Here is a 13,661-nt window from a genome sequence, read left to right as displayed (position 1 = left end):
TTTAGGTCATACCTGAATGGTCTAGTGGTTTTCCCCACTTTCTTCAATTTAAGTCTGAATTTGGCAATAAGGAGTTGATGATCTGAGCCACAGTCAGCTCCCAGTCTTGTATTTGCTGACTGTATAGAGCTTCTCCATCTTTGGCTACAAAGAATATAATCAGTCTGATTTCGGTGTTGACCATCTGGTGATGGCCATGTGTAGAGTCTTCCCTTGTGTTGTTGGGAGAAGGTGTTTGCTATGACCAGTGCGTTCTTTTGGGAGAACTCTGTTTATTCATTTAGCAAACATTTATAAGTGCCTACTCTATGCCAGGCATACCTGCATCATCAGAGTATCATGGTGAAAAGACTGACAAAGAAGGTCCTTCTTCATAGGGTGCTCTTTGTGGAAGGAGCAGAAAATGAACCGTATATGTAAACAAGTAAATAATCAGATACTCTAAAGTACTGTGCAATTACTTGAGCAGTTGGCTACTCTTAGTTAGGTATTCAGTTCAGTTCAGTCGCTCAGTCGTGTCCAACTCTTTGCGACCCCGTGAATCGCAGCACGCCAGGCCTCCCTGTCCATCACCAACTCCCAGAGTTCACTCAGACTCACATCCATTGAGTCAGTGATGCCATCCAGCCATGTCATCCTCTGTCATCCCCTTCTCCTCCTGCCCCCAATCTCTCCCAGCATTAGAGTCTTTTCCAATGAGTCAACTCTTCGCATGAGGTGGCCAAAATACTGGAGTTTCAGCTTCAGCATCATTCCCTCCAAAGAAATCCCAGGGCTGATCTCCTTCAGAATGGACTGGTTGGATCTCCTTGCAGTCCAAGGGACTCTCAAGAGTCTTCTCCAACACCACAGTTTAAAAGCATCAATTCTTTGGTGCTCAGCCTTCTTCACAATCCAACTCTCACATCCATACATGACCACAGGAAAAACCATAGCCTTGACTAGACGGACCTTTGTTGGCATATGTTGACATGCCATATGCCATTCAAAAGCTTTTGAATGGCATATGGCATGTTTCTCTGCTTTTGAATATGCTGTCTAGGTTGGTCATAACTTTCCTTCCAAGGAGTAAGCGTCTTTTAATTAGGGAAGGCCTTTAAGAAGGTGACACTTAGGCTAAGATCTGACAGATGGAAAAGAACAAATCGAGAAAAACTTGGCCATAGAACATTCTAAGGAGAGGAAACAGCTAGTGTAAAAGCCCTGATAGAAACAAACAGAAGGAGAGCTGATGTGCTCCAGCAAGGTGCATGAGGGTACGAGTGGTTGAGATGAGGTTGAAGGGGTAGGTATAGACGAAATTGAATGGATCTTGGTAAGCCAGGGAAAGAAGTTTAGATTTTATTCTGCCTATATGGGAAGCCTTTGGAAGGTTTTAAGCGAAGGAGTGACATTATATATTCTTTTACAGTATCCCTTTTGCTGCTGTGATAAGAATTTTTAAAAATTGTAAAATCTGCAACACAAAATTTACCTTCTTAACCATTCATTTAGGTGTACAGCTCAGCAGTGTTAAGTACATTCACGTTGTGCAGCCAATCCCTAGAACTCTTTTACATTGCAAAATGAAAACTCTATTCATTACACAATAACTTACTCTTCTCCCAAGCTCTGGCAATCACTCTTCTACTTTGTCTCTTAATCTGAGTGCTCTATGTACCTAATACAGGTGAAGTCATATAGTAGTAGTCTTTTTGTGACTGACTTAGCATAATGTTGCCAACGTTCATCCATGCTGTAGCTTCAGAACTTCCTTCCTTTTAAAGGCTGAATAATATTCCACTGTATGTGTATAGCACATTTTTTTTATTCATCCATGGATGGTTTCTTGGGTTACTTCCACGTTTTGGCTATTGTGAATAATGCTGCTAGGACCCTAGGTTTTCAGAAACCTCTTTTAGACTCTGTTTTCAGCTCTTTGGGGTATATGCCTAGAGTGGAATTGTTGGATCTTTTCTCCCATTTTTAATGTTTTGGCGAACCACTATTCTGTTTCCTGAAGGGACTGCACCATTTTACGTTCCCCCCAAGAGTGTACAAGGATTCCAGTTTGTCGACATCCTTGTCAACACTTTTTTTTTCTATTTTTGTTTTTTTGTTTAATGGTAGCCTCCTAATGAGTGTGAGGTAGTATCTCATTGTGGTTTTGATTTGCATTTTTCTCCTGACTAGTGATGTTGAACATATTTTCTAGTGCTTATTGGACATTTGAACATCTTTGAAAAAATGTCTATTTCAATCCTTTGCCAATTTTATAATCAGGTTTTGGTTTTTGCTTGGTTGTAGTTCTTTATGTGTGTATGCTTGTGTGTTAAATCACTTCAGTCTTGTCCAACTCTGCAACCCTATGGACTGTAGCCTGCCAGGCTCCTCTGTCCATGGGATTCTCCAGGCGAGAACTCTGGAGTGGGTTGCCATGCCCTCCTCCACGGGATCTTCCCAACCCAGGGATCAAACCTACCTCTGTTATGTCTCCTGCACTGGCAGCAGGTTCTTTACCACTAGCGCTACCTATAGTTCTTTATATATTCTGGATATTAATCTCTTATCAGATATGACTTGAAAATATTTTCTCCTATTCCATAGGTTCCCTTTTCACTCTTGTTGCACTGATGTTTTTATTTTGAAGTAATCCAAATTTATGTTTTTTTCTCTTGTTGCCTATGAGTTTCAGAATGAGATCTTCCTTATATATATTCTAAGATTATAGTGGTTTTCTTTTGTTGGAATAAGGAAAAGGGACTTCTGGTCGTCCAGTGGTTAAGATTCCACATTTCCAATCCAGGAATCATGGATTGGATCCCTGGTTGAAGAACTAAGATCCTGAATGCTGCAGGGTGGCTAAAAAACAAACAACAAAAGAATTAAGGAAAAGGCAGAAAATCTGATGAGAAATTCATAATTACTAAAGAAATATAATTTCCAAGTTCAATTGGCTAACAAGCATATTCTACCAAACATTTAAAGAAGGCACATCACCAATCTTACAGAAACTCTTGTAGAGAACAGAAAAAGAATACTCCAGGATTCATTTTCCGAGGCCAGCATAATATCTGTGACAAGACTTGATAAAGATGTTACAAAGACGAAAAGTAACAGCTAATCTCACTTAAGAAAACAGATGTAAAGATTGTAAGCAAAATATTAGCAAACCAAATCCAACAGTGTAGAAAAAGAGGAGCACAATATGATGATGGTTTCATAGGAATGTAAAATTGGTTTAACCTCCAAAAAACAATGTAATTCACCCAGCAACAGAAATTCTGTGATTATCTAATAGATACAGAAAATTTTCATAAAATTAAATATCCATTTTATGGTAAACTTTTAACAAATTTAAAATAAAATAAACCTCCCTTGATTTGCTAAAGGGATCTACCAAAAACCTACTGCCAACATCATACCTAAAGGTGAAATGTTGGAAGCTTTCCAGTTTTGGAATAAGACAGCAATGCATGCTCTCACTGTATCTATTTAGCATTGTACTGGGAGTCCTAGCCAGTGCAGTGAGACAGGATAAGAGGAAAACGCGTTGGAAAGATAGAAATTGAATGGTTATTTTGTGCCAATGGGATTATATGTGTAGGAAACACAAAAAAATTAAGAAAACTATTAGAATTAATAATTATGTATAAAACTTAGAATAAACCCAAGAACAAATGTGCAAGATCTTTCCAGAAAACTGTGAAGCATTATTGAAAAAATTAACAACTCTGGAGAAGGAAATGGCAACCCACTCCAGTGTTCTTGCCTGGAGAATCCCAGGGATGGGGGAGCCTGGTGGGCTGCCGTCTATGGGGTTGCACAGAGTCGGACACGACTGAAGTGACTTAGCGGCAGCAGGTAAATAAATGATGCATCTTACTTACAGTTTGAAGATTTAATATTATAAAGATGTCAATACCACCTAATTCATCTCGAGATCAATGTGAAAGTGAAAATTGCTCAGTCGTGTCCTACTCTTTTTGACCCCATGGACTATACAATCCATGGAATTCTCCAGGCCAGAATACTGGAGTGGGTAGCCTTTCTCTTTTCCAGGGGATCTTTCCAACCCAGAGCGATCTCTGCATGGCAGGTGGATTCTTTACCAGCTGAGCCACAAGGGAAAGCCCAATAAAAAATTCTCAGCAGTTATTTCCATGTACTAGAATGGTAGGACACCAGGGTAGACCAATGACCACACACATTTGAAGTAACTGCAATATTTTCCTCTTTGGTAAGCAACATATATTGGTATATTTTTTGTTTTAGAAGTTGAGGGGATTTAAATGACCTAGATAACCCAGGAAGAAGTTTTTAGTAGTTATTTACGGTTTTCACTTCTGTCATGAAAACCAGTTTTTTTAAAAACCAATTTTAAAGGGCAGTCTTGGAGTCAGAATTCTCAGAAAGCGCTTAATTACTACAAGCAACTACTTTTCCTGCAAGTGCTCTACTGTTCCCCAGCAACATGTGGTTGTTTATACAATCCTGGGAAGCTAGAATGAGAATTAATTCATTAGTTGCACTAGCCCCATTTCAAATCTTCATTCAGTAGCCATGTATATGTAGATAATGGCTACCTTTTGGATGCTGCTGCAGATGTTGAACATTTTTATCATTGCAGAAAAATCCATTGGACACCTCTCCAACAAGGTTCCCGACCTTTTTGTGCAGACTCCAAGAAAAATTTTAGGTGGACTAGGGATGAGCAACTGCTCCAGTATAATTTACTCCCCACCACACTAGGTGGTCAGTGGCCCACCTTAAAACTTAACCCACTCATTGGGTGTTTTCTGGTTTAGAAAATCAGTTAGAAAAAAAATTGCAGTATAAATTTCAAACTATTCAACCTTGAGGTGTGGGAGTATTGTTTACCAGTGGACAGACTTCTTAGATCAAGTCCTCACACCCCAGTTAAGTAAGATCTCAACCATTTAAGAAGGGTTTTCAAGAGTTTGCCTGACAAAGGATTGGCTGAAGGCCAGGGGAAATGCATATAAATTTAAGGATTAGGAACCCTGGAGGACTGTAATAGGTTTTTGCCACCGAGATTCAACACTTGAGGAACCTGACTCTTACCTTACAATTGGACAACTTCCAGATGGTAATTTCCCTCCCTGTTCCCCCCCTCCTTTTTTTTTTCTTCCTGTACTTCCCCCTCTCCTTGCATACCTGTATACAGTTAAACAAGAAAAGCTGTTTCGGGGTGGTCTGTATTATGTAAGGAAGCTTGTATGACAGATTCTATTGGAAGATCTGTAATGCCAGGTGAATCCACAGCAGGAGACAGAGGTTAGAAGTGGATTACATTGGATGCACCTAAAGGTGTGGTTGGAATTTATGCGTCTGTATTATGAAATGAGAGGCGGGGACCTTAAAAGTTTTGATGTAAACATCTCCAAAGTTGCTTGCTTTGGAAGACTGGCAGAGAGGGCTTTGAGGGGGAAGAGTGGCTAGATAACAGGGCTACATAATAGGGTTGTGGGGCTACGGGAGGGGACGTGTTCATGGGGGCCTATTACTCATTCTAGCTTCTCTTTGTTAGGAGTTGTAAAAGCCTGTGATGTGATTGCTGGAACTTTGAGTTAAGCAGTTGCTAAGCACCTGCTGCTGTGTTTCATGCTGTAGGTTTGGACTTCAGGGTTATAGTCAGAACAGTCTGATCGCTGAGTCTGACACGGGAGACAAATGTATTCAAATAATTACCATTTTGTGTTATTCATACATAGAGGTTCAGAGGATCCTGGAACATCATTTTAGTCTGGTTCCCTAATTTTCTATCGGAAGCAGCTTTGGCCCAGAGCAGGCTGGAGACTGGTTTGAGTAATGCCAAAAGAACTAGAACTTGGGTTTTTTTTTTTGATGATTGGCCTGAAATATGGTCTCCATCCTTGAAGACATATAATTCCTATCTACTTAAAACCCGCTTCTTTGATGATGTCCCCTTGACCTCCCTCTTTACTTCGATATCACTTAAACTATTTTGTCCTTGTATTTACTGCGCTTTATAGAAGATATTACATCCTCTTTTAGATCTTGAATGTGATTATCAGGACAGGCACCATGCCAGCTTCTGTCTCCGTACCTGTCTCATTTCCTGTTCTCAGCACAATGTCAGGTTTAATTGAGCCTTACAGTAGGACAAATTAGGGTTGACTGCCTCTCCAGAGATACATTGGACAAAGACACCCGGACAGATCACCTGCCTCTACATCAATAAAAATTCCTAACATTTAGGCCACATGGATACATACACTGTATTTGGAATCTGAATGAAGTCAGGTACTATTTGATGGCTAAGTTTTGGAGGCGCTAGGCACGCACTTGCAACAACATTCTGGGAGAGATGTGCACGAATTGGAAGGCTCGGCCCGCCGGCTGCCCCACGTAGCGGCGGCCTTTCTGTGCGCGGGGGGCGGGACGGGGCGGGGCTGCGCAGGGGCGCTGCGCGACGGCTCTGTTGCCGGAACTAGTCCGAGTCGCGCGCCGGGACGCGCGCAGCCCGCCCCGCCCCCTCCCCGCGGGTGGAAACAAAAGAGTCTCCGCGCGCAGAGACCAGCCGAGGGGGAGAGGGGCGGAGCGTCTGGCGGTCTCGCACCCTGGGCTCGCTAGGTTCGTTCCTGGGAGGGGTCGGAGTGGGCAGGTGGGCGATCGAGAGCCGAGAGTAGGAGGGCCGCGTGCTCGCGCATCTTGCGGCCTGGAGTTGGGGGGCGTCGCCTGCGCGCGCAGCGGAGCGTATTGCGCCGGCGCGTGGCGAGTCCTGTCTTCGAGCACCGGGGCGGGGCGCGGTGGGGCGGGGCCCCTCGTGCAGCGGTGCGGGGCCGTGCGGCGGCCCGGGCGGTTAGGGCGCGGGGGCGGAGAGGATGGAGCCCCCGAGGCGTTAGCCGACTCTGTCAGCTCTGGCGTGCAGCCGTAGTTTTCTGGCGCGGCCCGTGTGATGGTGCCGGGAGGAAGGAAGCGCCGTGATAGCGCCTGGGTCGGAGTTCGGGTTCCGGGGTTGAGAAGGCCCGGGAACGGAAGATCTGGCGAGCTGGCCGCTGGCTGGGCGAGCGGTCACAATAGGAGGCGGCGGCCCAGCGAGGAGCCGCGGGAGTAGCCCCGCAGGGCGGAGCCTCCCCTCGCAGGTACTGGCTGCCGCAGCCGTTGATTCCCGCACGAGGGCGGGACTGACCGAGCCTCGGGCGGTTAGAAGCCTGCGGGGCCGTGCTAGAGATGTGGTTGCTTGGTGTTCAGCGGGGCGCGGCCGGGCCGCCCGGCGCTCTTTGTTCCCCGGGCAGCGACGAGGAGGTGCGGGCACAGCCCGAGGGAGCGCCAGCCCACCGCTGTCTGGTGATGGCCTGGCTCTTTTACTCCCTCCCTGTTTGCCCAGGCGCAGGTGAAATGATGTCACTTAGGAGAACGCAGAACCCGGTCCGAAGGGTCCTCTCTCGCGTCCTTCTGCAGCCGCGGGTTTCTGAACAGGCTGCGTTTTGTTCTAGGGGATGGAAGTTCTCCTTTCAGGGCTGAGGAATGAAAGAGGTTGGTTTTGAGCCTAGAGTTTTTGAAATTATTGAGGGATAAAGAGAATAAAGTTTTCATTTGCGTGTGTAGGACTTGTAAGACCTTGCTTTTTATTTGTGCTGCAAAAATGATGTATTAAGTTGGGTGTGTTAATCTTCCACCGTAAATAGAAACAAAATGTAATCTTTAATTGCCTTTTCTGATTTCTTACGAGGCGCACTTAACACACGAAGATTTAAGTGTGTGCAGCTCATTCACAATGGTTTATTACCTTAAAATTGCAAACTTTTTGGGTCCTGTTTGGCCTTGATTGCAGGTACTGTTAACACAATTATCTCAGATTTCCTTTAAATAGCTCCCAGCCTTGGTAACTGGGCTTAAATTTTTTTTTTTAATCCATTCTCTCAATTTTTAAGAAATCAAAGAGACTTAGCAGCAGCAGCAGAGACAGTTGGGATCAAATTAAAATTGTTTCTGTCTTCCATTAGGAAGAAATCTGGGGCTTCCTACAGAAGTAACAATACAAGACCAAATATAGGGATCAGATGATTGGCATTGCAGCAGGCATGTACTTGTAATAAAAAGGTTAAGTGGATTTTTAAGTAGAAATTGTATCCAGCTCTTGCTCGCTCGTAAAAGTATTCGTGTAATATATTTGACTTTTTGAAGACCTATTGAGCCTTGAATCTGTTAATTATAGGGGTTCAGTTTTAAGTTGATATCTATAATTTTCTTTTAAGGCTTGTTTTTAAAAGACTTGGTGGCCTTTAGAAGCTGTAGTTGAATAAATTTTGCCGCAAATTAGCCGTGTGGGCCTCAGGTTCTTATCTGTAAAATATGAGTTGGATTTAAATGATCTCTGTGGTCCTTCCACTTCTGATACCTTATGTGACTCTGAAAGGTAGTGTTCCTATACTTGTTGAATTTCATATACTCATTCTATTTTTATAGTTAAACTAAGTTGGAAGTTATTAGTTTGAATAAATATTGAGGATTTTCTAAAGTAACCTGATTTTTGAGGAAGAGTGGATGGACAGAGGGTGACACAGTTAGATATACTTGAATATGTTAGCATCATAATGTGAAGTGTAGGCCTATTGTGTCTCTGTCAACTGCTTTGGATGAGGCTTAGTTACATCACTAGCCTGTTTTTATTTGTGCTCATTTTTTTATGTTTCCTTGCAAGGCTGAGAGTGAGAAGTATGAGTGAGAAATCTTCAGATAAAAGTCTCTGAAATAATTGATCAGTATGGGAAGATGATTGATCTTTGCCTTCTACTTCCAGTCTATTCCATCTCTTTCTCTCTATGCTGCCCTAGTTTTGTTTAAGCCACCACCATTTTGTAATTCATTTTGCTGGTAAGATAGCTCTTAATTAGGCCTGTGATTGTTGTGTAGTGTCTAGGTCTACTGACTAGTTTCTAATTGTTTTTCTACTAACCACATATATCAGACATCCATTTTCATGTTGTCTTGGTTAAATCATAGCTTGCTTATTCTCTGGACAGAGTATATAGATTGTAAACACACATTTGAACTCTGTAGTTGTAGTCTAGTTCATTTGTTCAACAAATGTGAAATTCTTACCATCACATTGTCTATCTGGAGATCAGGCAAATGCTTGAACTCTATAATAATAATCAAGTAAGAAATTGGAGCAAGTAGACAAAGAGGGGCCCTATACACAGCCTTGTCTTTCCCCCAGCTCTGATGTCATTTCATGTTCCTTTTTAAAGTATCTGAACACTTTTCCTTCTTCCAAGTTAGGGGACCCTGTTACCCTCATTTATGTCTGTTGAATTTGCCCCTCACTAGACTGAATCTCTTTGAGGGCAAGAATCTTTTTGTTTTCATAGTACCTAGCATATGATAGATATGCAATAAATATTTGAATTATTACTTTTATTTAGTAAGATTTATGAAGAGCTCAGTCACACTTCATCTTTTCAAATGTTTATGTGTGTAAGTTTTTACTGATTTGGACTGTTCCTGGTTTAGGTATTTTCCAAATCCATATAATTCTTAGAAATAAATCTTGAAGAGATGGTTTAGAACAATTTACAAATCAACAACAACTTTGAGGTTACCAGCTTAAGTAAAATGGTTTAGAAACACTTGCTTAAGGGGAGAATAATCCTTGTGCTGGCAAATCCTGGATTGTGAAAGTGAACGAAAGAAATACTTACTAGTAGAATGCATAACTCTTACTCTTCCTAGCGTTCATGTTCACGGGTTCAGTACATGCAGTGGTTAGAGACTGCCTTAGCTGCACCTTCTTCACCCCTCCCCATTGATTTGTGTGACTGAGGGGTGAGAAAGAAGGGTGGAGCCTTTCAGCTATTTCACCAACCCTGATTTTGCTCTGCTCCCCCAAAGACATGGATCCAATTTGTCGTTGCCCTAACTCAAGAATGGAAATAATAATTTATTTTTTTTTTTGAAAGTATCCCTGTGCTGGAAAGTAATGATCCTTCTCAGGTAAGTAGTACCAATTCTTAAATGGTTTGACAACTGTATAATAACACATACCATAAACTGACTTAACAAATACTTACTTGTTAAATGTTTAGGTTACTTCTAGTTCCCTTTGAAATTGTTGCTTTGATGTGATGAACATATTTATGCATATGACTTTTCTCGTATTTGGAATATAACCTGAGAATTTATCAGATGAAAGATCAATGATTTGAACTGTTAACAAAATCTCCCTGATTACTTTCCAGGAGATTAACATTTGCCATCGTGGAAGCAGTGAGAATATTTGGATTTTTATATAATTTGGATTTGACCTCTTCATTTTTTAGGTACCCAGACTTTGACCAAAAGGAGTAAGGGACTTGTTGGAGTCAACAACCAAGCACCTAACTCATCATGTTTTGTTCTTTCCTTTTTCCTGTTAGCCTATGATTTTACTGCCTTTGAGCAGTTGGTATGCAATTTGTAACAGTGAACAGTGTTTTTTTTTTTTTTTTTTTCTGGAGCGTATTGTTACCATTTTGGAGAAGGTTTGGCCTTTTGAGCAATTTATTTTGTGGAAAGTACACATTATTTTATACTGGCCTAGAGGTCATCATACACTTGTATGTTCTCTACTTTTATGAGAAAGATGTAAATGAAGAAGGAAGTTGTCACCAGAAGTGATTTTTGCCTGTGGCTGATTCACATTGTTGTATGGGCAGAAGCCAACACAATATTGTAAAGCAGTTATCTTCCAATTAAAAAAAAAAAATACCATACGGGATTTTGTTAGTTTTAAAGGAGTCATACTTAGTAAGCTTCTAGCACAGTAATCAACCAACATAAACATCCATGGTAGCTTTTTTTTTTTGTAAGTGATTTTGGAGGAAGCTGATTCTGGGATTATGTAGACCTAAGTCCTGTGTTATTTTTAATACAATAACTACTGCAATTTACCACAGTGATGATAATAATAGTACACTCTCTTAACACTGAGGTTAAGTTGTTGGTAATATGGCTACCAGGCCGGGGAAAGGCCACATTAAATAGAAGATGACCTTAAAATAGTAATGTGTTGTTGCTTAAAAGGTTAAAGTGTTTTTTGAAATTTCAGTCTTTTAAAACAGGAAACAGTTATGCTGGATGAACTAGTCATATTGTTATATGTAACATTAAAAATGCAAAGTGTGTGGAGTTACAGGCTCAGTACCATCTCAGGGATGTTTCATGGCAAGACTTCTAAAATACAGTTGCATCCTGAGAGAAGGCTGAAGTTACCATGTCTTTGTAATGCTTGGCAGTTAGTTGGTATGTTAGGGGAAAATAGAACTGTATTGATTTTCAGACACTGTGTAACCTGACTAATTTTAACTGAGGGAGAGTTAGGGAAGTAGTAGAAGTCAGAAACAATTTCCAAGGAAACATTAATTTTTAAGTACTTAAAATAGCTTTAAGTAAATAGGCATTGTGGAATAGTTGCTAGTTATTAATCCAACTAGACAGATTACAAAGAAGAATGTTACTTTAAAAATTCTATTTAGTGGGTGGTTTAGTGGGTTGAGTCTGAGTCTTAGAACCGGATACACTTGGCTTCAAATTATGGCTTTGGTATTTATGTTTGACTTTAAGCAAGCAAGTTGGTTAACCCTAACTTGTACCATGTAAAGATGAGAAAGCCAAGTTTGATTCCTGGCATGAAGTTTACTATTACCGAATTGAAGTTTTAAAAACTGCTGTATTGCTTAGGTTTTTTTTTTTTTTTTTTTTTAAAGTTTTAGTTTATGTCTTTCATAGTCAAATTAATACAGAATTTTTCTCTAGAATTCTGGAGAAGAAACTTTGCTTGAGTATGGTACCGAGTTTTCAGTCAGTTATGTACATGTTTGTTGTGCTAGTTTTCTATTGTGTGTAACAAATTGCCACAAGTTTAGTAGCATAAAGCAAATCTTGTTACCTTACAGTTTCTGTGGATCAAAGTCCTGGTATGGGTTAGCTCTAGAGCCTCTGTCAGGGTCTTTTCTGGCTGGGCTCTGATTTAATTAGGGACTTAATGTCCTCTTCCAAGCTCATTGTTGTTATAATGTGGTTCTTGTGATTATAGGACTGAGGCCCCCTGTTTTATTTGAGGGGATCTTGATCTTAGCTATCAACTGATGACCACTTTTAGATTCTAGCTGCCCTCAGGTCTCTACCATTCACATGCCTTCTCAGAACATAGCAACTTCGTCTGTAGGGTTTGCAGGAGAATCTCTTTAGGAAGTGCTCAACTTCTCTTTTGAGAGCTTTCTCGGATTAACTCAGGCCTACCCAGGATAACCTCCCCTTTGATTAACTTAAAATTCATAAGAAATCTTAATTACATCCGAAAATCCTTTCACCTCTGTGAAGGGGTTTGTATAATTTAGGTCATATAATTGAACGCAATTATACGCGTTCCCCTGTATATATTATACAGGGGAATGAAATTCACTATGTTTACAGTCCTCCCCACATACCACGCAGGGTTGGAGGTACGCACCAGAGGTGGGAATCTTGGAGGCCATCTTAGAATTCCCTCTTCCCTTCTCTCTCCTTTTCTCTCCCCTTACCCCTCTCCCCTATGTCTGCAAGGACCAGGGTTTGTCAGCTTTTTATGTATTACTGAAATTTGTTTTCCCAGCCAGCTTTTGTACTAGCAGTTTGTAAGAGTGCTGCTCACACTTTTTAAGTTTGTAAGACTGCTTAAGTGTGATAGTTGATTTTATGTCACCTTATTAAAACACTCTTCAGATGTACTTATTGTGCACATTATAAACTTGTAGAAAGAACATGAAGCCTGCATAAAGGAACAGGCCATTTTGAGAGAGAATTACTTTAAAGTGGTAAAAGCACTCCTTAGATTAAATGGAGTCAGGAATGTGAAAAATACTTGTTCCTATGAAATATTTTCTTACTCCTGCCCTCAGATATACCCATGGCTCCTACCTCTATTTTTTTTTTTTTTAAACAAGAATAAGCTCCTTGAGGGTGGAATTCTTGTTTTCTTTTCTAACATAAATCTTTGCTTATAGGAGGCAGTCAGTAGATATTCCTTGATTCAGTCATTCCTGCTTCATCACAATGGTAAAGGACATTAACACATGCATGTTTATAGTACAGAGGTGAGCTTTAGTTCATGTCCAGAGCATTTTGTGGAGCAGTACTAATAAATTCTAAAATTATTGCCTTCAGTTCTAGGAAGGTCTTTGGAAGTAGTTATTTTCTTAACAGGCCTAGTTATCTGTTGATCAGGCTCATATCAAGCCAGAAAGAAAAATTTCTAAAGGGGCTAACAAAGTTTATTATAGCAGCATTATTCATATAATTAGCCTGCCACTTTATGATCTGTCTATTCCTTCCTCTCTGGCTACTTCCTTACTGACCAGTTATGCTGATCATTTTGTAGTTTCTTGACAACATTGTTTCTTACCAATTACCTCTCCATAGCACCAGTATAGACCATTACTACAGAAAGGTACTTTTTTATACTGTATGGTGATTTGCTTTTCTTTTTATTGCATATACTTCTTGAAGGTAGAAAATCATGACTGTGTTTTTGTTTAGTGCCTGTTACAGGATAGACACTTATGTGTAAGGGAATGACTGCAGCAATGAAACGAAAAAACAAGACAGCCTTAAAGCACCTGGTCCTTTAGGGGCAAGCAGGTCCACAGACCTTAATCCCAAAGGGCAGTTCACTG

General features: G+C 40.8%; 1 protein-coding gene across 21 annotated transcripts in view; it reads left to right on the top strand.

Annotated features, from left to right (window-relative positions):
- Window positions 1-13,661, top strand: part of RNF38 (ring finger protein 38) — a 121,311-nt gene that overhangs the window by 60,598 nt on the left and 47,052 nt on the right. For 3 of the 21 annotated variants that reach the window (XM_061425673.1, XM_061425672.1, XM_061425671.1), the window contains exon 1: window positions 6,987-7,109. The exons of 7 other annotated variants lie outside the window; for them this stretch is intronic. Coding sequence is in view for 3 of the 14 variants with exons in the window: in XM_061425660.1 (XP_061281644.1) it covers window positions 7,495-7,503 (9 nt within the window). In the remaining 11 variants the exon portion in view is untranslated. Of the gene's footprint in view, window positions 1-6,507; window positions 6,598-6,667; window positions 7,110-7,149; window positions 7,504-7,699; window positions 7,802-8,796; window positions 8,845-9,929; window positions 9,964-13,661 lie in introns of those variants that run through there. 11 more of the 21 variants (XM_061425660.1, XM_061425658.1, XM_061425657.1 and 8 more) reach the window with 8 other exon arrangements.

This window comes from Bos javanicus, chromosome 8 (assembly GCF_032452875.1).
Source record: "Bos javanicus breed banteng chromosome 8, ARS-OSU_banteng_1.0, whole genome shotgun sequence".
Lineage (NCBI taxonomy): Eukaryota > Metazoa > Chordata > Mammalia > Artiodactyla > Bovidae > Bos > Bos javanicus.
The sequence above is the reverse complement of the archived record's forward strand: the minus strand, read 5'-3'. Positions and strand labels throughout refer to the sequence as shown.